General features: G+C 34.9%; 1 protein-coding gene and 1 non-coding gene across 11 annotated transcripts; one reads left to right on the forward strand and one right to left on the reverse strand.

Moving 5' to 3' along the window:
* The first annotated feature begins 1,908 nt into the window (after window positions 1-1,908).
* Window positions 1,909-25,809, forward strand: DAW1 (Transducin/WD40 repeat-like superfamily protein). 10 transcript variants are annotated; one of them, XM_010267891.3, is made up of 25 exons: window positions 1,909-2,163; window positions 4,754-4,887; window positions 6,078-6,162; window positions 6,308-6,361; window positions 6,479-6,570; window positions 6,933-7,036; window positions 9,320-9,392; window positions 10,801-11,203; window positions 11,636-11,959; window positions 12,060-12,263; window positions 12,381-12,476; window positions 12,568-12,631; window positions 14,251-14,352; window positions 15,766-15,893; window positions 16,375-16,621; window positions 16,863-16,996; window positions 17,117-17,241; window positions 19,849-19,978; window positions 20,066-20,124; window positions 22,478-22,574; window positions 22,665-22,854; window positions 23,198-23,296; window positions 24,429-24,547; window positions 25,018-25,077; window positions 25,585-25,809. In XM_010267891.3, exons 1-25 carry the CDS (start codon window positions 2,125-2,127, stop codon window positions 25,687-25,689), a joined length of 3,267 nt encoding a protein of 1,088 aa, XP_010266193.1. In that variant the 5' UTR covers window positions 1,909-2,124; the 3' UTR covers window positions 25,690-25,809. The 10 variants fall into 10 exon arrangements, with proteins under 10 accessions (XP_010266193.1, XP_010266195.1, XP_088744920.1 ...); XM_010267893.3 differs by having other exon boundaries at window positions 11,822-11,959; XM_088888794.1 differs by lacking the exon at window positions 25,018-25,077.
* On the reverse strand, window positions 4,506-4,577 carry TRNAT-CGU (transfer RNA threonine (anticodon CGU)). Its single transcript has one exon. It is a non-coding gene; the product is annotated as a tRNA-Thr (tRNA).
* Window positions 25,810-26,034: the final 225 nt, after the last annotated feature.

Genomic DNA, 26,034 nt, shown 5'->3' on the forward strand with positions numbered 1-26,034 from the left:
TCATTGCGCAAGAAATGGAGAAGACGATGGTTAACACGTGGGTCGGCATGTGTAGTTGGAACTACTCATTGAGGGTCAACCGGTCCGACTGTATGATCCGGTTTTCAAAACCATGGTTAACACAATAACACTCATTGCACAAGAAAATGGAGAAGACGATGGTTAATACCGTATCAAATACCTTGTTTTTAACGTTTTGCCTGAAACGCTTATGTAGTGCTGAGGTGGACCAGAAACGGATGCGCAATGCATCCATGGTTGCATACGAAACATCCCCTTAATGTGTGTATGAGCATGAATATGGATTTAAAGATTCGAATTTCATTAAGAATGCTCAGAATCTCAAATACAATTCATGAGAATACAATCAGCGATAATAGACAAAAAAATGAAAAGATCAATCCAAACCAAATTACTGATAAAGAAACAAATCCTGGGAACCAGAAAAAATTCTTATAAGTACTCTGCAAACTTGATGAAGTTCTTGGAAACATCGGAAGAAATTCTTAATGAAATTAGCCATTGACTTTCAAACAAAAGGTTCGAGTTAGGTTGAGCAGGCTCTACCCAAGCTTGGGCCAAGCGAGCCTTAAACCCAAACTGTCGTCAAGCTAATTTCTAGGCCCAAGCATTGCCCAGATCCTGAAAATCCAAATCCAATTGTGCAAAAGCTCAAATTGCCGAAGCCTGACTGCTGCCTGTAGCACTTCATAAGACATACATTGAGTTGGCTTCTCCTTTGTCTAACTTGAAGTTTTATCCTATATAAGATGAAAAATATCTAGTACTTTATCCAAATAATATGTAATAGAATTGTGCAAAAATATTTATAATACAACTTTAGTACAAATTTTTCTTTTAAATTTAAATTTTCTACATAATATATTATCGAAAAAGCTACGAAAGTTCAAATCAAATTGTATTAGTTCTAGTAAAACTACTCTTAGACCAGTTGTTGAAAATTAATCTTTGATCATCGAATTATTGCGTCTCTTCTTGAACCATAGGCAAGAAATATCAGTTGAAACTACCATGTTCTATGACTTAAAATCAAGTTATTTTTTGATAGCTTATATATAAGGACAATTTAATCGAGATAAAGAATCAGAGAAGAGAGATTAGAGGTGCGTTTTCAACCCACAACTGAGCTGGTCGACTGGACCAATTGACATTGCCAATGGCCGGTTTAGTGAATTGATCTGAACCAACCGGTTCTATTACCATCTCAGTATCATTGATTTGCCTGGTTGAAGTAAGAATTTATCAAATACATGTCCAATTTTTATAAATTTCTTGTTTTATAATTCCTATTTTTTCTATTTTATGACATCACTGGTTGATTCATTTGATTTGAATAATTGAATCCCACCACCCAAGTATGAAAGTGGTTTCATCCAATGGATTATCCAATCCATTTCCAAGTTCCAACCTGCAAAATTAAATGGACAGGTTATAAATGGGTAGGTTTACTGGGTCACACTGGTTGCGTTTGAAATTGGCACCCCTAAGTCATGATGAAATATCAAGTTAACTTCCCCTAAATCTACTCGCCATATGAACCCTGACCCTGAGGCAATAGGCTTCCTTCTTAACCGCCAGATGTCCCCCATAGTCCAAGAGTAGGGGCCCATTTGGTTATGATGTCGACCCATGCCCACTACTCAAATCGACTCGAATCAGTCAACTAATACCTATCTGGTTTACTGATTATGTTTTGGAGCCTTGAACAGAATCTTCTTTTTTTCAGTAATACACTTTGGGAAAGAATATCTTCTGTGCTGTGAGTATCGTTATCAGTCAATCCCTGATAATGACGTAATGAAGTTCCGTAGCTAATCAATCGCCACGTGTTCAAATGTCCGTTCCTACCTTTGTTGCCTTTAAAAACCGCAATCAACTGCTGATTCTGCATTTATCCCCCACCCCCCTCCCTCTCTCTAGTTTCCAGTTTCCATCCTTCAAACCCTCGATCGTTTTTAATTCCTCTTTCAGGCGATTCTCACAACGCAGGCAAAGTTTGCTTCTTAGGGTTTCTTTCTTCGTCGAACATCAGAATCAGCATCTTTTTAAGTTCCGTGGAGACTTCTCTGAGAAGTAGTATAGTCCTAGTAGGAGTGTCTTCTAATGTTCGTCAAAAAGCTCGTTGAGAAGGCTTCGAAGAAGGTTTGTAACCGATCGATCTCTTCTTCATTTCCTGTATATTTTTCTTCTCTTTCGTCTCCTCTGATTTCTCTTTAAATTCATTAACGCGCTGTTCTATTATATCTTCTTACTTGTATGTGAACTCTCTATAGACTCTCCACTTCGAGTTAAAATTTTCTGCGATTCTTTTCTGTCTTTCGTCCACGGATCCCGAGGTTAATTTTAGACATGGAGGAACTTTTTCTACTCCATCTTGCATTCTACCTTTACGAAGTGTTATTGATATTGCATCAAACTTGTTTTCAGTAAAACATTTTCGAGAGATAGCGCAATTTAAGATTGATTATTTTTTTCACCACTATCTGGATTCATGGATCTTGTCTTCTACTTGTAAAAAATTGAAACCGAAGTAAGAAAAACTCGATAATGTAGGTCTGATCATCTGTTCACAACATACAAATCGATAAGATAACCAAAGAAAACTCCATGTCGAAATAAATTTAACATTTGTTGTACGAAATACAATAGGCGAAAACACTGATGTATTCTACTTATATATACTAATATACAATACTGTGTAAGGTTTATTAGTTGATATACTCTGGTAATATCTTAAAAGAGACAAGTTCCCCGGAGTAACCAAAACGTTTTGTACATTTTATTCTTTTTTGGATGGATACATTTTATTCTAGCTTGAAACAACGATCTGTGTCTTTAATTATTCTCCATGGAAAAGAATGGAAAACAAGAATTAAGGAAAAAAACTTTTACTTTATAATAGGATAAAGATTAAGGACTACTTTATTAATATTAATTCTTTTTCTTTTTGGTCGGTCTGTGGAGCCAAATTTGATCATTTGGTGGACTCATGGCATTTGCTAACGTACCCAAAACTTAAAAAGTTACGCGTGGACCATGGGGTGATAGTTTACTCATAACGATCATGGCATTAGATAGTAGAGACAAGGATGCGTGCCCAACAGGCAATTTTAATTGTATGCATATGTACTCACAGCCCTAGACCTAGTACATGGTGAGATGATCTTGACCACTCAGAGATCAATCCCTTAATGACTAATGGAAGGTGAAATTAATCCATCGTACACGTGTAATTATGCTTTTATTATTTTACTGTGAATTACCATCATTCTATGATCTTATTATTTGCTTTTCAAATTTTCAAACAGGCCTGTTAATTTATTTATTATATTAGCAATTGTTTTTTCTTTGTCGTCTTGTATACAAGAATAAAAGTAAGAAGTTCCTCGTAGATGGGAGAAATATGGAAAAACATTTCAAACGAAAGGCCATGTGATGTGTGTCCTGAGGGTAGGTGTGGGTAGGATTCTTTGGGAGATGTTCGGTATTTACATGTTAATCGGCATTGTTAATCAATTAAATACGTCTTAACAATTCACCGATTTGATCTAACACCACACATCTTATATATAACGAGTCTATTGGTGGGTTCCAATCTCATGATGATATATGCATGGATGTCAGATCTTATAGATAGGGATTGGAGCGTGTTTTATTGGCAGAAAATCACTATTCTTTACATGTTATTAGCATTCGTGGGGAGATGGGGAGATGTTGCCAACGTGATGGGTGGTGTTTACTTACTCCCGATGTCCATCGACCCTTGAAATTGAAAGGTCTTTGCCCCACATTCAAACTAGTCAAGATGACTCACATACAGAGGTAAGAGGTTTCACGTTCATGTTTCCCTGGTAACCCATCTGGATCTGATTATATATGGATGCTGGCTATTATTATTGTTAAAGCTTAGAGATTCGTGTTGCCCTCTATTTAAACAGCGTTGTAATAAATAAGATCAGGATTGATCGAATGAAAAGCTACTAATATTTAATGGTACAACTATATGAAAATATTAATCTATCAAAAAAACTATATGGAAATATTAAATCCCCGTGCAGGCCTAAACTAATAATCATAAAATAGTTCTTACAACTCTATGAAACCTGGGCAGCCTGATCTGGAATTAGTGATCATCTGATAGTTTCCAAACCAAGCCCGAGTTCGGTAGCCCAAGTTCAGCCCAGGGTTCCAATTCGAATAGAGTTTATATTTCTGACGAGTTACGAACTTACAATTTAAGTTTATGTTTGGTTAAAATTCTGCTCAGAATGAATTCTGAGCCCCAAAAAAAGATTTTTTTTTATCAAAGAATCGATTCTTAGAATGACTTTTGAATCCAAAATAAAGGGAAAAAAATGGTTCCAAACTTTAAAGTGATAATTTATTAAAGAAAAAAATGGTTCCAAACTTAGAGGTGATGATTCAAATTTACTTCTCTGAAACTGAAAGCATGCCAAAAATAAATTTGGGTAACGAAAAAGATGAGCTCTTGGCGAGGATCGAACTCGCGACCTTTCGCTTACGAAGCGAACGCACTACCACTATGCTACAGAAGCGTTTGAGCGTTATTTCGGGATTAATTGAAGAGCAAAGATCAATTAGTGTTGTTTTAGATGCTAGTCAACTGTAATAGCCATCTTCCTCCAATGCGTCGTCAAATTCCGCCTCACTTGCATTTGTTTTTGCTCACTTTTTATGATTGATGTTAATTTTGTTACTACTCGTGTCACAGCCTGCAGGTGGAAATTTTAACGGTATAAAATCTGATGACGTAAATCCACGCTTGGTATTCCATTATGGAATTCCAGCAGGATCCATATCATTGGCTTACGACTCTATTCAAAAAATCCTTGCAATTTCTACAAAGTAAGTGCTTCTCTCAATCTATTTTTGGTGCCTGGTTACTACATTCTACTCCATTAATGTTCAAGTTTTTTGTTGATGGATGTTGCTTTACATGCATGGTTTTTGTATGTTTTTAACATCAAAGTAATAAATTAGCAACATATAATACCAATCTAGAGCTTTTCCTGCTAAGGAAAATTCCATTATACGACAAATTAGTTAATGGTGCCTCATATGGTCAAGGAAGACGTAGATGGCAGAACAATTCGTTCTTATAATAGCTTACTTAGAAATTGATGAAACGCGATCTAGTGTTCTCTATGTTTTACTTGGTGTGGGTATTCTGATACTTAAGTTAGCGAATTAGAAGTTTTGAGAGAGCTAAAGCTATATTGCAATAGAATTTAGAGAGTTGAGTCACACGTACCTTGTAAGACTGGAGGCAAGGCCTTTATATAGACAAGTTGTCGAGGGCCACACGATGCGTGTCCGAGATCCTTGGCCCATATGGTCCAGAGTTGGTTTCACAACTGAAGATGGATTCCGCGTAAGCTGATAAGGTTTATTCAGGTCCAGAGACATCTGACTTGCTTCTAGATGGAGATTATGTGGCACCTCAGCAGACCGATGCATAAAGTTGAGTTATTCGAGCCTCGGTCTAGCTGAGTGACCCAAGGTACGCGAGGTGACTGGGATTAGTAGTAACCATCCTGTTTGGGCATGTAAGTAGAAACCATCCTGTTTTTTTGGTATGTACTTAGAAACTATCCTCATTAGTAGTAATTTCTCCACGGTTGAGGTGACAGATATTTGTACATAGAAAACATTTTCATTTGTAACTATTGCTGCTTTTTTGAGACGGTAACAGGATATTTGTCTTTGAGTTATTCTTAATGCAATGTTCCCATTATTGATCTTGCATATGCATCATATCTACACAATATTATTTTCATGCATTTTCTCACTGTCACTCCCTTTACTTTCTCTATTGGATATTGGTGAGGTGAACATTCTTATTGTTTGACATATATGTCTTTTGGCATGTCGAAGTTCATATCGACGGTGTGTTATAGTTTTGGTTGGTTGATATTATATTTTACATCAGGCTTGGTGCATTTAATTTTAGACACATGCACTTAGTGGGGGTGAAATTCAGAAGTTGTGATGAAAATTAAAGTCTAAATATAGAGAGCGGGTACTGATTTTCTCAGAGATGGCCGGATCAAATTATTTGGAAAGAGTAATACTCAGGCTCTACTGGAATCTAATGAGGCAGTTCCAAGCAAGTTTCTCAAGGTTCCTCTCTTATTGTGTTTAGCTTTTATTTTTCATAGTTATCACCAGCATTTTTTAGAGAAAAGTCCTTGGTAAAATGTTTTGACCATCTTAACAATTTTGAAGTGTTCATAATTGAAATTACTTATGGCCTTTTATTTTACAGTTTATTGAGAATCAGGGCATCCTTCTAAATGTAACTATACAAAACCGCATTGAGGCAAGTAATTTTGAAACCATACGTGTCTACCTGAATATTATTTTCTATTTTTAAAATGAAGAAAAGAAAGTGCATGTATTCATGTCACTTTTATTTTCAAAATCTATGTAATCTTAGGTCTGGGACATAAGGAGGAAACAATTATCTCATGTGCACAGCTTCAAAGAAGAAATTACCTCTCTCACAGTCATTCAACAGACTCTCTACATGTAAGTATGCTCTGAATCATGGTTTTCAAAATCGGACCGGACCGGATGGTCGGATCAGAAAAACAGGGAAACAGTCAGGTCCAAAAGCGGATTTTTCATAAAAAATCATAGATTTTGGTCAATAAACCACTGACCCGGGCAATTAACCGTTCGAACGTTTTGACCAGTTTTCATTTTTTTATTTTCTTGTCAGAACGGGTTGACCATTCGGGTCGAATGGTCGGCCTGTTCGACCGGTAACCAGACCCCTGACCGGTTCAGTCTCCGGGTCGGTTTTAAAAACCATGCTCTAAATTATCCAAATACTAGGGTTATCCTAACATAACAACGGTAAATGGGTATAAATGAAAAATAAAATTCAGGTATGTAGGGGATTCTGGTGGAAATATTTCAGTTCTAAAGCTTGACCAAGAATCATGTCAACTGGTACAGATGAAATACTATATTCCTTTCTCAGCAACTCATGGTGAGAAATATCCCTTCCAATGGTCTGATTTGTTTTTATTCATCTAACTATAAATATCGTAGTATTCAATGCGCACTGTGTGCATTTCTTCTGTACTTGTTTAGTGATACACTTGTTCATACTGGCATTTCTGGTCTTTTAACTATTTCCTGTACCTGTTTAGTGTTACACTTGTTCATGCTGGCATTTCTGGTCTTTTAACTATTTCTGGATGCTTTAATGTATATGTTTATACACATAATATAGTATATTTATTTTAGTTCCACTGGACCACCAACCCCAAGTAACCCAAGCCCTATAGAGGGCCAACATGATAAAGGGAGAAAGAGAAGCCCCACCAAATTTTCCTTGAAATGAGATGCGTAAAAAGGGATAGGATCTCTCTCACTATTAAGGAAAAAGGTGAAGAAGAATTAATGCCTAATCTACCTTGATCAAAGGGATTTATTTACATTTAAGATGGGAAACCAATCTTATTCACTAAACTAAGCAAGAGGCAACAATAAATATAATACTTTCTCAAAGCTGAGAATCTTTTCGACATACAGGCAAACATAAAATATTTTTTAACTCTTGGAGATCTTCTTGGATTGGTAATATAAGACACCACCATCGAATGTCCATTGATGCTAACCAAACTTTCACACCCAAGTTCAATGGAGGTTGCTCACTATTGTTGACCATTAATTAGAAGTTCAATCATTGTAAAGGAACAAAAGGCACAGTTGTAGCCCCCTCACCACCAACAATATTGAACTTTTACTTTTTAATATTTTATCTTTCATTTTTCCCATACATGAATTTTATAATAGAAAATCTTAAGTATTCATTTATTGTTTGGATTAGCAGGCTAACCACAATAATAATTTTATCATAGAAAATTAAAATTCATAACTAACATCCTTAAACTCAAAGAGGTTCTAGTATTCTAGATTCGTAGATGACACCATCCATCCCTTGTCTTGAGAGGAGAGGCAGGTTTTAACCTCGAGGTCAAATTTTCAACAAGACTGCATAAGAACATGAACATTAATATAAAAAAGTGGAGAAATAGTATCCTAAAACATATTAATATTTAAAATTCATTTGATTTCAATGGTCATGTGAACATGATCTCAGTTTCTTAATGTTCAGGAAACAGAAGGATATACAAGATCCAAATCACTGCATCGGCTGTCCAAGAAAAATCTTTTCTTAACAGTTAAATCACTGATTTCCAAATGATAGCATCCACAAAAGACAAGGAAGAAGATAAAACATGCATTTTACAAAAAATGCCACATTGAGATACAATAAAACCACCTAAGAATGTATCTTTGGATTTTGATCATAAAATATCTTAAAGGATTCTACTAGGGAAACAAACTCTAAGATTCCAACTTCTTAAAGTTCTCAACCAAATCTAAGATTTCAAGGTATCTAAGGAGAAAATGGCCAATTTGAAAATAGAGTGCTATTTCAACAAAGCAGGCATGCAGAGTTATGCAAACTAAACAGATGCTTATTTCCAGCAATTATCTTCTTCAGCCTATTATTGTCACATTATTTTGACAAATAATATGGTATTCTCTTAATATGAAATTGGGGTGGAAATAAGGGAATATTGGCCTCAATGGATGAGCCTTTGTTTTCAAAAATTTGATAAAATGGGGCCACAAGGATTCAAGCCTCTAACTACCCCTGAATATATCAGCATAAAAATATCCTTAGGAATTACCCAAATTCTCTTGTATATACAAAGGGAGTGGAATGTAGTAGATAATGTGGGAGGAGACTCCACTCCACAAAGGCTGCAGGTGTAACTTCCTATATAAAGAGAGAATACATAAAATGTTTTATGTAGAACTAAATTAAGCAAGTTCTATTGTATAAACCATAAACCGAGGTAAGGTTTTGGATTAGATTAAATTTCTATATGTGATTGCTATTTTAAAAGCAATGTCAAATGAAAAAACTGCATTTCCAATACTTCAAGATTATATTATCACTGTAAAATCTTATAGGGAAATGGAGCACCTCAGACTATATAATTATATTTCAAAAAGTTATTAGTTTTTGTTCCAATTCCATAAAAAAAAATTATTATTTGCATTTTATTGAATAATCATTCTGATTTTTTTTTTCCATTTTGATGCTCAACCAAGATGTAGGTAGATTTAGGATAGAAACTGTATTAAGCTATCTTCTTCGATATTGAATATATGTTTTTACTTATAATTTTTCATAATTGGTTGGTTGATGGTTTCCATCTTCGTTTCTAATTTGATTACTGCCCTACTTTAGGGAATAACACTGAAGTGGCAAGTGAAACTGCTGTAGTGCACATACTGCCCCAACCAATGGCTGAAAGCAAGAGGTAATGCCTTTTTTGTTAGATATGCTTTCTTTTAGAATGATTTCTAGTTGTTAACACAAAGTAAACAGCAGTTTTCAAAGGATCATAGAATTCTACATGTGTAACCTTTTTGAAGTTTTCTGATCAAAGTAAAATTTAAGGGTTGTTTGATGCTTTTTGGCAGAAATTGGCCTGCCTTCTGCATTTGTGATTCACTCTGTATATTCCAGAACAAATTTAAGTTGTAAAAGCCATTAGTTGCAACATGCATCCAAACTTAAGTATACAATATTAATATGGAGTTATCCATACTTTAATTTGATAGGGATCTATATCACCCAAATACAGTAAGGACACGGCTAGATATGACATTGGATACTACTCATTCATCTATAAAAGTAAAACCAGTGCCAGCAGTAATTTATTAAGGTGTTGACCCATCCCCCTATCCATGCTATGCCCTATAGGGGACGAGAAATTGATTTCTTTTCCTTTTCAATAGCAAAGCATCATAGATTATATGAGACTATATGGAACCCTTGTACAGGTATCTGGGTGTCATAGATATGGATCTATTTTCCAGTCACAGATTGCAGGTTCAGTATAGATTTGAAGAATAACTTAGATAAAAATTTCCAAATGAAGGACATTCACTTTTCGGTTAACCTTTTTCAACAATGATCATCATCATTGTTCTGAAGCCTTTTCAAAGATACCCCTACCTCTCCAATTCTTTATTGAGGCTTAAAACTGGTAAATGGTGATGTGAGACTAAATATCTCAAAATTGGCAAGGTGCTATTGCATTTATGCTTTTCTTTTCCTTTCTGTTAACAATGTTTCCAAACACTTTTTCCTATATTTTTTCTCTATAGTGTTTAAATTGTGTCAAATGCCATAACTTTTCCACTCTTATTTTGGTTGAATGTTATACAAGAAGGTGCCCATAGGTGGGAAGGCCATATCCAAGCCTCAGTCAGGGAATACAGAAAAACTCAAGGTTCAACTACCGTGCAGATACATTAATTAATCTAATGCTGGGTGGAAAAATGATGCTGCCCAAGTTTTCACTTCTCACTTCCTAACAAAGATCTTACAGCTATATTCAAACTTTTTACATGGGTTCGAAATTTCACATATAATCTAACAGGTGTCAACCCCATGGGACCATATAAATTTTTGGACAACAAATATTTTGGAAAATAAAGCAATTATTTTTCTGTAATAATGACACAGAAATGAAAAAAGCAGGGTCAGAAACTGGGCCCTAAATTGTTGAGGCTCAATTTTCCAAGTCTGACTTGAATGCTGACCAAGTTTTTCAAAGAATTTTCCAAATAATCCTTAGAAGGGAATGAGTACTTTTTACATTTGTGCAATTATATTTTCTTTAATCTTTCTAGTGATTTTTCTTTCTCTTCATTATGCAGGGTTCTTATAATATTTAGAGATGGTCTTATTACCCTATGGGAAATTCAGGAATGTAAAGTCAATTTTGTAACAGGTGGAAATATTCTGCATTCATTACGTCATGAAACAAAGCAAGTAACTTCTGCCTGCTGGGCATGCCCCTTTGGAAGTAAAGTTGTTGTTGGATATGGGAATGGAGAGATTTTACTCTGGAACATTCCTACAATTGCAAATTTAAAAAGTGAATTACTAGCAGATAGGGAAGAAGTATGTTTTGCCCAAAATGTTCCTCTTAGAAAACTTAATCTTGGGTATAAGATGGACAACATTCCTATAGTTTCATTAAAATGGGCATATGCAAATGGAAAGGCAAGTCGGTTATATGTCAATGGTGCATCTTCTGCATCCACAAACTCATTACAGGTCTGTGGACATTATGCTACTTTCATTTAAATATTCTACCTTGGTTGAATATAGACAATAATTGGTGATTTAGTACAAAGTTATAGAAATATTAATATGAAGTAATTCTCATTCTTACTATCATTCCTCCCAACTAGTGTTATTTGCTGTTACTGATCCACCTATTTTTCTTATCATTGACTTCTGGACATTTAGGGAAGCTTAGTAGTACTTAGTACTTATAGTCAATAGGCATATTTTTGTCCCCTATTTTCCTCACCAGAATCCCCTCCTGCTGAAGACAGCTACATTCTAGGTAAGAGGACATGCATGTAGAAACAATTAATTTGAGCTCTGAAGATGGACTACGTAGACATACTTCCAGTATTTGAAACACATTTCCTTTTTTCTAGTCTAACCATCTCATGATGAAGGGTGGTTCCAATGTGGTAGGTAATAACTCTGAATGAGAATACGGATGCCCATACAATTAAATTGATGCTTCCGCTGCCAGAACCTTGCATAGACATGGAAATCATTTCATGCACTGGCGACCCAAACAAACATAAACAGGATTCTCTTGTGGTTCTATTGAAGTCAGGTCACCTGTATATTTATGATGATTTTACAATTGAACAGTATCTATTACAATGTCAATCAAGGTCACCACCATCAATTCCAAGGGAGGTTCCAGTAAAACTGCCTTTTGTTGATTCAAGCATAACCGTGGCAAAATATATTACAGATAACAGAAATCTTTTAAGATCTCTGAATGAGGTATTATAATCATAACCTCTGACTACTGAATGCATTACTGTTGAGTTATATGCTTGAAACTGTCCTGGAAATGTAATTGTATGATTTTCTCAACATGTAGGATTATGTTTCAATGGCAAAAGATTTTCCACAGCTTCTTCCAACTGATATGAAAGGAAATGATAGGCATCACTTAAGTTCTTCACACTTCAGTGGGTTTGAAAAGATTAGAAACTTATATATAACAGGGCATTGCAATGGATCTATAAATTTTTGGGATTTGTCATGTCCCTTTCTGCTTCCAATTGCATCAATAAAGCAACAGGTAATTTCCCTTGGTAATCCTGTGATTATGTTTCATACAGGTTGCATAATATCCAGTGTTTTTTATAGTTAGGACTTTTAAGAACATGGCTATTCTGGTTTAATTTTAATAATGCAGAGTGAAGATGAACATTCTTTGAGTGGAATTCCTGTGACAGCACTGTATTTTGATAGCACCTCTTGGGTTCTTGTTTCTGGAGATCAGAATGGAGTGGTGAAGTACTTGCTGAATTTTATGTAATATGATCAATTTCTGTGTAGATCAAGCTAATTATTTTCTGCTTCATTGTTTATCTTCTCTGCAGGTTCGCATCTTCAAATTGAAACCCAAGCATTTTTCTACAGAGACCAATATCTTATCTCTACAAGGTACATCAATGCATGATTCTTTTCTTCTAATCATTAAGATAAATATGTTCTTAAATTTCAAGAAAGAAATGACCTAGATTTATTTTTGCAATAGATTGTTAGTTTGGAAGACATCATGACATTACCAATACATGCAATTGCATTCATCAAGTTTTTGCTGTCTTTAACTACCTAACAGTGCATAGGGATTACTATGACCTGAAAGGATGATAAATTTTACATCATTTCTGGTGACGCTTCAACAAAAGCTAAAATTAAAGGGAGAAAGTTTCAATTTCTTGATTCAGTTTGTTTAGGTCATAAGTTTTTATTTCTATTTTGATTATCTCAAGTTTAGAAGCACAAAAAACTTTCAGATATGATAAGGGCATGAACTATGTAAGATAAGCATAAAATGCAAGGAATATAAGAGGAAATCTTTCATGAAATGATGATAATAAAAGGAGGAACTGAAAACATTATATTTTTCCATGCCATGGTGCATTTTGTTTTGAAAAGATACATATTCTAAAATTTCATAAACTACTCTTTTTGTCCAAGAACCATATATTAAATTTCTCATAATTAAAATCTACACTGATAAAAGTCTGAAAATATCTTTTAAAAACAAAATCAAGAAACTCTTCACCATTTCACTTTCTGTGTGAATTTTTTTTCCATTTGAAAAAGGTAACACCATACAACAAATTACCGCATCAAAATGGTTTTTTGGAAGGCGAAGCATATGAAGATTAATACTTATGAGATGCTCCATTGAAAATATACATGTGGAATCGTATCTCCTCATGCACACATTACATGCAAGGTGAGTATACTACAATCAACCATCTTTTCCTCATGAGTTTTCTTCAAACTTTGCAACAACATTTTGCCTTTTTCATGTCAGAATGGCACCCTTTGAATGTGGTTTCGTACTTAGAGGATTATTTGAGCTAGTGCCTTCTTTATCCCAATTAAGAGGGAGAAGACTTTTGCAGCATTGTACTAGAGAAAACCCTATTATGGAGCATATGAGATGAAGATATCACTAACTTATTATCCAACAAATCTTTAGACTAGACTTTTTTCTGATAGGTAACTAATGATTTCGCTAATGTACCTGCATCTAGGATTCCAGATATATGAGGATATACATCAAATACAAGAAAAATAATCAACCAACCCTCATCAATGCAAAATATGCATCACTGTATGACAATCTCATCTTATTGACTCTTGGTAATTGTTTTTGATAGGCAAGTATATGAAATACAATTACACTATCAAGGTTGCTAAGTATATTGATAACATAGGAATTGTGAGGCTTGTGCATTGATGATGTGCGAGGCACACTGTCACATGGGATATTCTTCTCCTCATCATCTCCCATTCATCTTATGGCCTATGCGGATGCTAATTGGGCTGGATGCCCTGACACCCGACGGTCCACTACTGGCTAGTGTGTCTTCCTAGGCAACTCCCTTATCTCCTGGAAGTGCAAGAAACAAGCTACTGTGTCCAAATCTTCCACTAAAGCTGATATAGGGCTATGTCTTCTATGTGTAGTGAGATCATATGGCTTTGGGCTCTTCTATTTGAAATACTAAATGAGCCTTCATTGTTTGTTCCTCTTTATGCAGACAATATCAGTGCAATAAAAATTGCATCCAACCCCATCTTCCATGAGAGCACCAAACACATAGAAGTTGATTGCCACTTCATTTGCGATCTCCTTCTTGAGGGTACCATATCTCTTACTCATGTCTCTTTCGGGCTTGACATCTATTTTTCATGGACAAACTTATGCTTATTCCTAAACATCAGTTTGAGGGGGAGTGTAGAGACAGTGAAATCTAGCTGTAGGGCTATTTTTGTACTTTTACTTTTCTTTGTTGTATATCTATTCTTTGTATTATCTCTCTCCTGTACATTAAGGGCAGATCTGTCCTTTTACAATTTAATATAACTATATCTTTTAGGGTGTCGACTGACAAGGTGTCACACGCACCATTCTGCTGTTCTCTCTCCTTCTATCTCTCTCTTTCTCTGACTTTTGAACTGACTTTGGCATTACCCCACCGTAGCTTAATTCTTCCCTAATTTCAGTCCATGTAAAACTGCCAATATCTCTGCCCTTGTTGAGTCACCAAAAACGATATATCCTGAAAACAGAGCCATTTTTTACCCATCATCCCATCTGAACACCCCTCCAATTCCTGAGGGTCCTAGACCCCCGCATGTTAAAGTATTTAGTATCCTTTCAGTATCCAGTGTCATATTGGGCATGTAGTCATTGTAGTGTGCAACACCAGTGCGCTAGGCATGTATAAATCTCCTAATACTGGTATCATAGGTCTTAACATTTGGACATTGTCATCACATTTTTCATGGCATATCATAGGCCCTAGAATTTATAAACCATCGATCGACAGCACATGTAAGAAGAAGTGATCTATTACAGGTTGAAGGGGCTAGAAGGGCTAGGTGTAGACCAAAAAGGACATGGATTGAAGTAGTAATAAATGATTTAAGTGCTCATATTTTAACAATGGATATGGAATTAAACAGAATAGAATGGCAAAACAATATTTATATAGCAGACCCCATATAGTTGAAATAAGGCTTGGATGACCATCATCAGGAAGAGATGAACTGTTATGCATTTTCTGCCAAATATTTCCACCCATTATGCAGAGCTAACTTCTATTCCTAGTCATGCCTATTCAATTCTATATGTTAATCATATGACACGTTTACTAGAATAATGACACGGTACATTTTCTAGCTATATTTTGGTGCATTATATCACCATGCATGCTGACACTCAGAAATCATATGATATGGTGATTCTGATTTCTTAACTTCTTTTCTAGAACACTTTACCATATGGCATGCTTGTTTGAAAACTTCTCGGTGTTGATTAGCTTAAACTTCACTTATGCTTCATGTTTGTGAAAAAATCTCTTTTGTTTTCTAATTTACCATCTATTATCCTCTTTTCTACCCTGAAATGATAGAAATTGTCTACTTGTGCATCTTTGCTGCCAGTTTCTCCTGGAGAGAAGGATCTTTTTAATCATAGTTAGCATATTTGAAAATCAACCAGGCTAGTGAAACACTTGGCCAACATTTCTTTTCTTTTTGTTCTTTCACAGGAAGTACAAAAAAGGGAAGCAGTCAAATAATCCTTAGTGTTAAACTCATTAAGATTAATAGAGCTGTGCTTTCTATCAACACAGACTGCAGTTCAAGATATCTTGCTGTTGGTTCTGACCAGGGATATGTAAGTTTTATTTATTTAATATGTTGAATTGTAGTATTTATTGGTACACTATTTTTGTCAATTAGATTTGGATGATATCAGAGTTGAGAAGAGTCATAAAATATTTGGGGTTGGAAGGATAATAAGCACATCCTCACTTCTTAGAGAATTGTCTAGTTGACTTTTTGCATACTTACCTGAGGCCAGCTCTGGACTCAACAAACGGTCCCATCCTCACTCTTAGTGCATCTGAGGTTTATTGATCACAAATGGTTGACACTGAACAAATGTCTGATCTATTTTGAGATACATCATAAGTTTATGGGTCCCGTGAACCTAGAAAACGATATTTTTATTCTAAATGATTTTATTAAATCATATTATGGATAGTCCTTTAACAAATATAGGCTCTTTTTCTTTCATTTGTCAGAATATCTATTGAGGCTTTTTACAATGGAGGACTGAAGATAAAATTCTAATTTCTTTTTTATGCTTCTTCCAGATTTCACTCATTGACATGGAAGGGCTCACTGTATTATTTCAAAAACACATTGCAAGTGAATTCAGTAATGATGTCATCTCTCTAGAGTTTAATGCATGCAGATTCCATGGTTTTGAGAAGAATGTGTTATTTGTAGCAACAAAAGACTCGTCAGTTTTGGCTCTTGAGAGTGACAGTGGGAACACTTTGAGCACTAGTATGGTCCATCCTAAGAAACCCTCCAGAGCTCTTTTCATGAAGACATTGGGTAATGGCACTCCTTACCATCCTCAGGTTGTAATAATGCCTTTTTTCCTTCTGGACTTCAATAGAATAAGGAGGCCAACAGCTCCTCCTTTCTGTACAATTTTACATGTTTAAGCAAATGAGTGGACCCTACCCCTACCCTTATTTACTTGAATTCTTCATTTCAGTAGAAAACAGTATACCTACTTTTGAAAGTATTAAACAATCTGCCCAACCAAAAGAATTGTCTATAATGTGCACAGGTGGACAGGATATGTCAGACAATATGGAAATATGGAAAGCAAATTCTGTCGAGGATAGTAGATCCAAGCAATCACTGCTACTATTTTGTTCTGAGAAATCTGTATATCTATATTCTTTAATGCATGTGGTTCAGGTAACCTCTCATATACAAGCACTTCATAGTGAAACTTTAACTGCTTTACCTGAAAAGAATGACATATTTTGGAAACTTTATCTGAAAATACCATATTTCTTCCACTTCTTACTATCTCAGGGAGTTAAGAAGGTGTACCAAAAGAAAAAATTTCATGAAAGTTGTTGCTTTGCATCAACATTATGCACCCCTCAGTTTGATGGTGGCCTAATTCTCCTGTTCACAAGTGGTAAAATTGAAATAAGGTGATAACTTTTCTCTTTTTATCATTTCTTTAAATTTGCTGTATTGTACATTGATATGCTGCTCATCAATTTATGCCACATATTTAACAATGTAATCATGTTTAGGAGAGACCAACATGGTATTCTAAACAAGTCTGCTTTGACTCCATCACGAGCCATTCTCCTTGGGAGTTGGGAGTCAGCAAGGACTTGGTTTAATTGCAATATAACCCACTGTCTTTTTAACTCCGTTTTAATTTATTAACTCAGTCAACTAATAAGATGGACTAGATGATAACTTTTCTCTTTTTAGCATTTCTTTAAATTTTCTGTATTGAACATTGATATGCTGCTCATCAATTTATGCCACATATTTAACAATGTAATCGTGTTTAGGAGAGACCAACATGGTATTCTAAACAAGTCTGCTTTGACTCCATCACGAGCCATTCTCCTTGGGAGTTGGGAGTCAGCAAGGACTTGGTTTAATTGCAATATAACCCACTGTCTTTTTAACTCCGTTTTAATTTATTAACTCAGTCAACTAATAAGATGGACTAGATGATAACTTTTCTCTTTTTAGCATTTCTTTAAATTTTCTGTATTGAACATTGATATGCTGCTCATCAATTTATGCCACATATTTAACAATGTAATCGTGTTTAGGAGAGACCAACATGGTATTCTAAACAAGTCTGCTTTGACTCCATCACGAGCCATTCTCCTTGGGAGTTGGGAGTCAGCAAGGACTTGGTTTAATTGCAATATAACCCACTGTCTTTTTAACTCCGTTTTAATTTATTAACTCAATCAACTATTAAGATGGACTAGATGATAATGCATCCTAGAATTCTCACAAATCAGCACACAGTAGAAGGTAGAACCAATTACAGCAATCAAAATAAGAAAAAATAAGAGATAAAAAAAATAAAATATTCTCAATACTAAACAAATATGGAGAATGGAAGAAAGAACTATCAAACTCTTATTATTGAACTAGAACTAACAACAATAGAATAAGATGAACAGTGTGTGAACAGTGCTTATGAGCTTTACAGCCTCATAAACCCTATAAAACATCAAAATTAACTTCCTAAACTACCCTTGATTGTTGGAAACTACTAAAAGACATCAGAGATTAAATCGCTTTAATACATGGGGATATCATCAACCTCCTTTTTTGTTCTCTTGTTTTCTAGAAGGGAAAATCTATGATGCAGAAAAGATATGATATGGAAAGAGTTTTGACCAATCAAAACCCACCCATGAATTTTGATAAATAACACCTTATTTGCTACCACGTTTATGATTTCAGTTTATTGGTCAGTTGTTTTTCCCATTTCATATCTTTTCCACATCATAGTCGAACCCTTTCTAGAAATATAGCCTAACTAAATCAAGCTTGTCATCAAAAAAGGATTTTGGGCACATTCCATTGTTGAAAAACAGGACGCATCCTAAGTGAAGCAAAGGAGCCATTCTTTCTATGCAAAATCCAAAACGTGGGGTGTTTTTGTCTTTTAAAACATGTTCCTTTTATCTCATCATTAGGGCCCCTTAGAATGCTATATAGAGCCCCTTAGTGGTGTCTTGGACTGCATCTGTAAAAGGTTTCCAAACCAGGGTGTTTGGAGCCCATCTGAGCTCTAGAAGGCTTCTTGAGGTGCAATGTAATCTGGGCCTTGGACCTAGTTTTGGCTTCTTAATAGGGGCCTATTTGTATCCAATTTCCATTTCTTAATAAAGTTACCTTACCTTTTTCAATATATATATTGCCCCTTGGTGCGGTATAGCACCCCATAAAGTTCTCACTCAAATAGTCAATATCTGAATCTTGACCCATGATTCACCAACTTGATGGATTTTCTAAAAACAGTAAAGAAAAGCCTTACTAAAAACGTCCCCTTGACCATTTAACTAACATAACCCCCCATTTGACAAAGAGCCACCTCAAACATTGGCCGGCATGCATGCTTTGTTTGCAGAACTTCAAACTTGCTCTGACATTAGGCATCCTCCAACCTTCCATCATCTTCTTTCACATATCATAATTTGTATCATTTGTACATGGAAACCTGAGAAAATGAAGGGTTCTTGTTCACAATTCTAAGATTAATGTAAATCATTAAGATTAGGTAAAGATCAATTGCCATAAATAGGTTAGGAATCCCTAAAATATCGTAACATGTAGAAAGCCTATCCTGCAATATTTAGTAGTCATTTTTTCCCACAACAAAGATTATTTACTACTGATTTTATATTTAAGTCATAACTTTCTAAAATTGTGGAATTAGTTAATAAACCTTTAATGAATCACTAGAAGAAGTATAATTGCACATTTAAGGCTAAAAGCATAGCAAGCAATTGTATAAATCAAATAGAGAAGATTAAAAGACTTAAATGGAAATAGGATACAAATCTTTCTCTTTGACCATGCTCTTCAATTTTGTATAAATACAAATCTTTGCTTTGTATAAATCAAAGCAATTGGAGACATTTCGCAAAATATTGTCAATATTGTGAACCATGCTCTTCAATTTTGTGATTGTATTTAATTTTACATGTTGCACTTTATTTTTAATTCATTTATTAGATATCTTTTTGAGAATTCTATTTGCGGAAATCCAGGTCCCTTCCAGAATTATATCTTCTAAAGGAAACCTCAATACGGGGTTTTACATTATCAAATTCAAAGCCAAACTCAAGATCTAATAGTTCAATTTCAATATGCTCTTCATCTAGTGGAGAACTTGTTCTGGTAAAATTGGTGTGATATATACTCTTTTTCTTGAAGCTTTCTTCTTTAGGCTTCATCTTGATAAATCAATTTCCCTTTTGGTCACAGGTGAATGCAGACCAGGAAGTCTTCTTTGTCTCAATTTTCCAGCAGAAGGAGATCTATAGGTATACCTATATGCTTGAAATGGTTGCATATGGTTTTTCTTCTTTTTTATATGCTACATATGTCCACACTCATCCTTCATACATTATCCATTGGATATATCTGTTCAAACAATTTTTTTAGGTATGGGTTCATCAAGGTTAGATGTATCTTTTAGAAGACCTTGGTTATTTTTCTTGTATCAAACTAGCCTAGAAATACAAAACCTAATATGCCAGCTTGTAAGGAGAACAAACAGCAAAAAATTGATTCAAGAAAGATATGGACAAGAAATTATTGGAATAAAGGAGAAAATAAAATTAACAGGCTTGATACATACTAGGGAAAAATGAGGAAAAGTTCTAAAAAATGTTTCAAAATACCAACTACTTTTCCTTGTTACAAAACACAGACATACAGAAACCAATTCACAAAGTTTTCCCCCCTGAACAATAAGGAACTTTTTAAGACAATCTGCAATGAAGTAGAGGACTTACATTCTCTTCAATTATTCTACCACAAGATACACCAGTTGAATTGCTGACCCCCTAAGGTGATTCACTGTCAAAAAACTGCAAAGGCTGACATGAGTAAAAGCTTCCTCTAGGCAATTTGGACCGTAGTCTCTAGATCCAGTTGCAAGGACTTTCATAATGGATGAACTGTCAGCACTGTATTGTCAAACATGTTTTGAATTCTTAAATTCCATGGATTCTTGAGGGACATTTTACACAATATTGTCATTTTTGTTCTTGCTTATTTGAAAATTGAAATAAGTGCTATTTTCACAAAGAGCATAAGAAAAATTAACTTTTAGACTGGTTCTCTTTAAGTATGCAATGTCAGGATTCAGAAAACATATACTTTTCTATAGACATGCCCACAAGTTTCCTTTTTATAGTCTTGCCGAGTTAGACTCCCAGGCAAGCGTGTCAGGTTCTGATACCCATGTCTGTTTCCATGCAACATTGACCAAGGCATCTATACATAAAGAGGCTAAAACTTTTCACATAGTGTTCTATGGACTTGATCATAAAGTATATGAATATGATTAAGAAAAGGGGATGCAATGGTTGAAATGAATGATTTGAGGTAAATCATTCACAAGCTCACTAAGCATAAAGCAGCATTACGATGTGCACAATTTGCTTCAATTATTGGCAATGTTTTGAAACCTTGACAAGTGGTTTATCTAGCCAGTGGTCACGCTGGTGCTAATGTATTCTAAACCTTCTGTATTTGTTAATTTCAAAATAAAAATGAAATACTTAGCTTTAGGTCTGACTTACATTTTCAATTTGGTTTAAATGAATATTTTGGGTCTGAAATAGCAGATCACATAATGCCCAGTTCCTTGATCAGCTGCCAAGTCGCATTGCATCTGTTTGGGAACAGAGTAATTAACTTATTGAGGAGAATCTAATATTTAGTTGCATCGTGCTTAACTATATTGCTTTTCTGCATTATTGTGTATAAAGATATATTAATCCAGTAGACCTTTCTTTAAAAGTAGCTTAATAACAATAACAACAGCAATAGTAAAAGTAAAAGTACTACCAAATATAGTGCTCCCACTTCTGCTGATGATGATATAAAGGAGACCAATCAAAAAAATAGTGGTGAACTAGGAAGGTAAGTATAAGAAGAAAGAAAAGTAAATATGTCCAATGGTTATATATGAAACTCAACCTACAAGCAAATGAAACTCAAAAAATAACTTCATACTTTGACTCATATTAATGCCTAGGTTATAAATAAGCAGCAATTACAATGAGTACAAGTGGGTCCTACATGAAATAAAAAATAAATATGAGAGGGTAAAAAATCTAGGGTTGGACTACCTATTTAACCTATAAAACAACTCTAAATTTGACTAAAGCTGAACTGTAGACTATGCAGTCTTCAAATACTGCTTCATTTAAGCATTTGATCAAATGTCAACCTTTGATTTCTGGATAAGAATCCTTCAATTGAATAAAGCCCCACTGATAGCTACCCAATTTTAACAGAAATTAAGGGAGAGGACCACATTAATGACAATCCAGTGGCCAAATTTGAATATAGTATTACTTGAAATCTTCTGCTTGACCAATTTTCTTAATATTGAAAACCAAGCATACAAATTCACCTTGAAAGGATATTGTAGATTATTGATCTCTTCAATGGGAAAATTTGATTAAATCAAAAGTGGGAGCCATTTTTATAATAGTGCTGCATGATTTATTTTTTTCCCTTCTTTTTCTGGTGTTCAGAAACATGGGTATGATAATTTACATTGTATTGATAATTCTAGAAGAAATAATAATCCATCAATAATGCAGTACTTTATCTTGTGCTGGCCATTTGATCAAGTAGTATTCTGTTTCTCCCTTTTAGGCTTTTGGACCCTATTAGTGAGGTTTACAAGAATGATGTGATGGATCTACATGATGACCCTGCTTCTGGATCTTCAATCTGTAAAGAAAAGAAAAAGGTAGGTAGCATGTCAAAAATTGACCAGACTGTGCATTAACATTGTAACTTCTATGGACTAATACTTTTGCTGCAAATATTTGGAATTTAGGGCATATTCAGTTCTATTATTAAAGATATAAAAGGAAATAAAGCATCGCACAATCTATATGTGGAAGCTGAAGATTCCAGAGCAACTATTGAGGAATTGTCAGCCATATTTTCAACTGATAATTTTCTATTGACTTCTGAAAAGATGGAAGAAATTTCTACAAATGATAATGAAATTGAGTTAAGTATAGGTAAGTTAGCCTCCAAACCACCACCCCTTACTATTGAATAAACTCAGGTGGGTTGACTTGTGGAGTATGTCGGAAAGTCATTGCCCACAAGTCTTGTAAGCACACGTTATCTTAGTACTTTGTATTCCTAACATCCAGTATTTTCTTTCTTTGAAGTTATACCCATTTTCAACATGTTTTCACGTTTTGATGGAACATTAATATGATCTTTGGGCCATGATCCATCTAGGAGTTGCTTCACTCAATCCCTTCATGTTAGCTAGCTTTAGGGCATAACCTCAAGGTTTTGGCAACCTTTCAACTATCTTATTTAATCTTTTTCTTGATGATGGTTTAATGCAAGATGATATCAACCTTGAAGATCCAGATGAGAAACCCAGGGGGCATAACATGGTTGCATCTAATAAGCAGAAGTTGAGCAACAAATTTCATGAAATTAAAGGTCAGACTTCAGTAAATGTTTAAGAGTCTTTATATCTGCATTTTCTAACTTTATCCTATGTTGATAAACTCAACTCAATTTGACTCTGCCTTAATTCCAAATGATTTGGGGTTAGTTTCATGAATTATTGAATTTTATGTTATGTTGAAAAATATTATTGGGTAAATCTATAACCTCACTATTTTGAAAGGTGGTCACTTGCTACTTAGAGGGAGTATCAGGTCACATGGGGATTTGTCCACTGTTTCAGATTTCAGGACCTCCCAGAACAAACAATCTAACAATTGGAAAGTTGAAAACATTGTATCTATTGCATTTTTTAACATGCCAAACAATCTGGAATAAGAGATCTAACTGCCATGTGTGCAAATTTGAGCATAGAGACATCTTTAATGGATCACATAGGGACTGATGCCAGCCCCAGATAGCTGGAACCAGCATTGGATAATGACATTTTCTTATCATGTACGTAGTAATACAACCTAGAGAACTAAAATTATTGATCTACCTTTTGAACATAGATTAGGAGGCATTACTTGGTGTAATGGTAAAACCTCAGGCTGTCAAGTGTCAAGCATGAGAATATGGATTCAAGTCTGAGAGAAGCCACTTTGTGCAAAAAAAAAATGCCGAAGGTTAGGACCATATATGGTCCACCCCTCCCAAGACCCCAGGTAGCTGGGACTAACATTGGGTAATGGCTTTTTTGAACATAAGATTACTGAACCACTCTCCCTGCCCTGAAAACTTAAGAAACAGGGAAGCCGTTTGAACTTCTTTCAGTATATGCTTAATTTTGTCTCTACCTTTTCAGACTCCCATGTTGCAATAGTTTCCAGTTTCTTCATGATACTTCACTCAAAGAAGAAAATTTTTCTGGGCCCAGTATTTCTTTGCTATGTTTTGTATAACCAAAAAAAAAAGAAAAGTATCAGTATTTTTCAAATTTGAAAGAGTCAAGAATGCAAAATTGGCAAACACCCAACATACAATTTCTTTTGAAAAACATTATAGTCCTTTCAATGAGACCAGAACATCGTTGAGTGGCAATAGATTTTATAGTTACACTTCATGTGAAACAATGTTGTCCTTCTGCAAATAGTTGAACAAGACTGACAATTTCAAATTATAGGTAAACTGAAACAAATAAAGGTCAGAAATGAAAAAACTTCATCAAAAGAGGAGCATGAAGATGAGAAGGTCAGTGCAATTGATCAAATCAAGAAGAAATATGGCTTCCCTTTGACTGGTGTAAGTATACATTCATTTCCCCATTCTACTACCAACACATTATATTTAATAGAGACACAGTTCGTGTTGTTTAGGAAAAAAAAAAGGAATTGAGCATTATCTGAATTGAATTTTGCCATTTAACATATCAGTATGAGTTAGAGAAATTTTCATGAATTCCCTTTGACTGGTAAAACCTTTGATGTGATGTGTATATAAATGTATACAAAAGTAAAACCTTATTGTTCATTCATGTGCAAAGCTGTATGACACTTGTAGTGAAATATATAATGCACACATCTATAGGCCTCACACCAAACAACTCGTGTGAGGCCACCTATAACCAGCCAGACAAGCATCAGGCTAATGATAAGTAGCTTTTTTACCACATAGGAGCACTTTCTATATTGTCACTTATCAAGTGGTGTATGCATGATTAAAATAGAACAAAAGTGGATTTAGAAGTATATTTGTTTCATCCTTCGGTGCAGGAATCATCAATTGCTAAAATGGCAGAAAACAAGCTTAGCAACAATTTGAGGAAGTTGCAGGTAACTCATTGGCTGTCTGAAAACTATTATATCTTTCTAAGGTCCACGCTTAGTTTTTTAAACATCTTTCAACAACAAAAATTGGGTATATGAGGCGATCAGTTTCTCTAGGCGGTCATCAACTACTCTGAACCTGAAGACACACCAAACGATGTTTAGTTGTGGGGCCATTTCGAGGAATTCTTTCTGGTTTTGCAAAACTGAAGTCTTTTTTGTCAACTTTTGAGTAATCACAGGGTCTATTATCAATTAACATGCATATGCATAAAAAATATGTTCATTGTTCCAAGGCTCTCAAATTCAGTAGGCAGGAAATTCCTTTGCCCAGGCAATCAGGCATTATAATATTGTCTTCAGAGTTTGTGGATCTTCTATACACATTTATCTGTCTTGAATTATGTTATCTCCATTATTTTCTAGAAGACAGACGTTCTTTTGGTTCTTCTGATTTAGAGGAAAGGAATGAAGAGGGAAAAAAGTGTAAATCTTTTTAATCTTCTTGAGTAGGGAATCAGCATGCGGACTTCAGAGATGCAGGACACAGCTCAATCATACTCAGCGTTGGCAAAAGAGGTGCTGCAGATTGCTGAACAGAATAGGCGAAGCTTGTAAACCTTCTAGGCCCTGTGTTATATTTAACTTTGATTTAACAAGTGTGTTGTTTGTTTCCTTTTTTTTTTCCTTATACATTTGTTCACAGTGATAAATAAGAACGCCAATTTCACCGGTGAAGGAGCCTTTTTCTTCCCTATTGTCATATAGACATACACTATTATTTCTAATTTTTTGAAATGGCCTAAGAAAGAACTATGTTAATGCTGAACTGATCCATTCAAGGAGCATTGCTGCATTGGTGTTCCATAGATATAGTCCATTTTAAAACGTGCTCGTTTGTAATAGGAGAAGAGAGATTTTTCCAAAAAAATAAAGATCTGATCAATCTATTGGTGGACTGTC

The sequence above is a fragment of the Nelumbo nucifera genome, chromosome 5, assembly GCF_055504915.1.
Source record: "Nelumbo nucifera cultivar China Antique chromosome 5, China Antique-T2T, whole genome shotgun sequence".
In the NCBI taxonomy this organism is placed as follows: domain Eukaryota; kingdom Viridiplantae; phylum Streptophyta; class Magnoliopsida; order Proteales; family Nelumbonaceae; genus Nelumbo; species Nelumbo nucifera.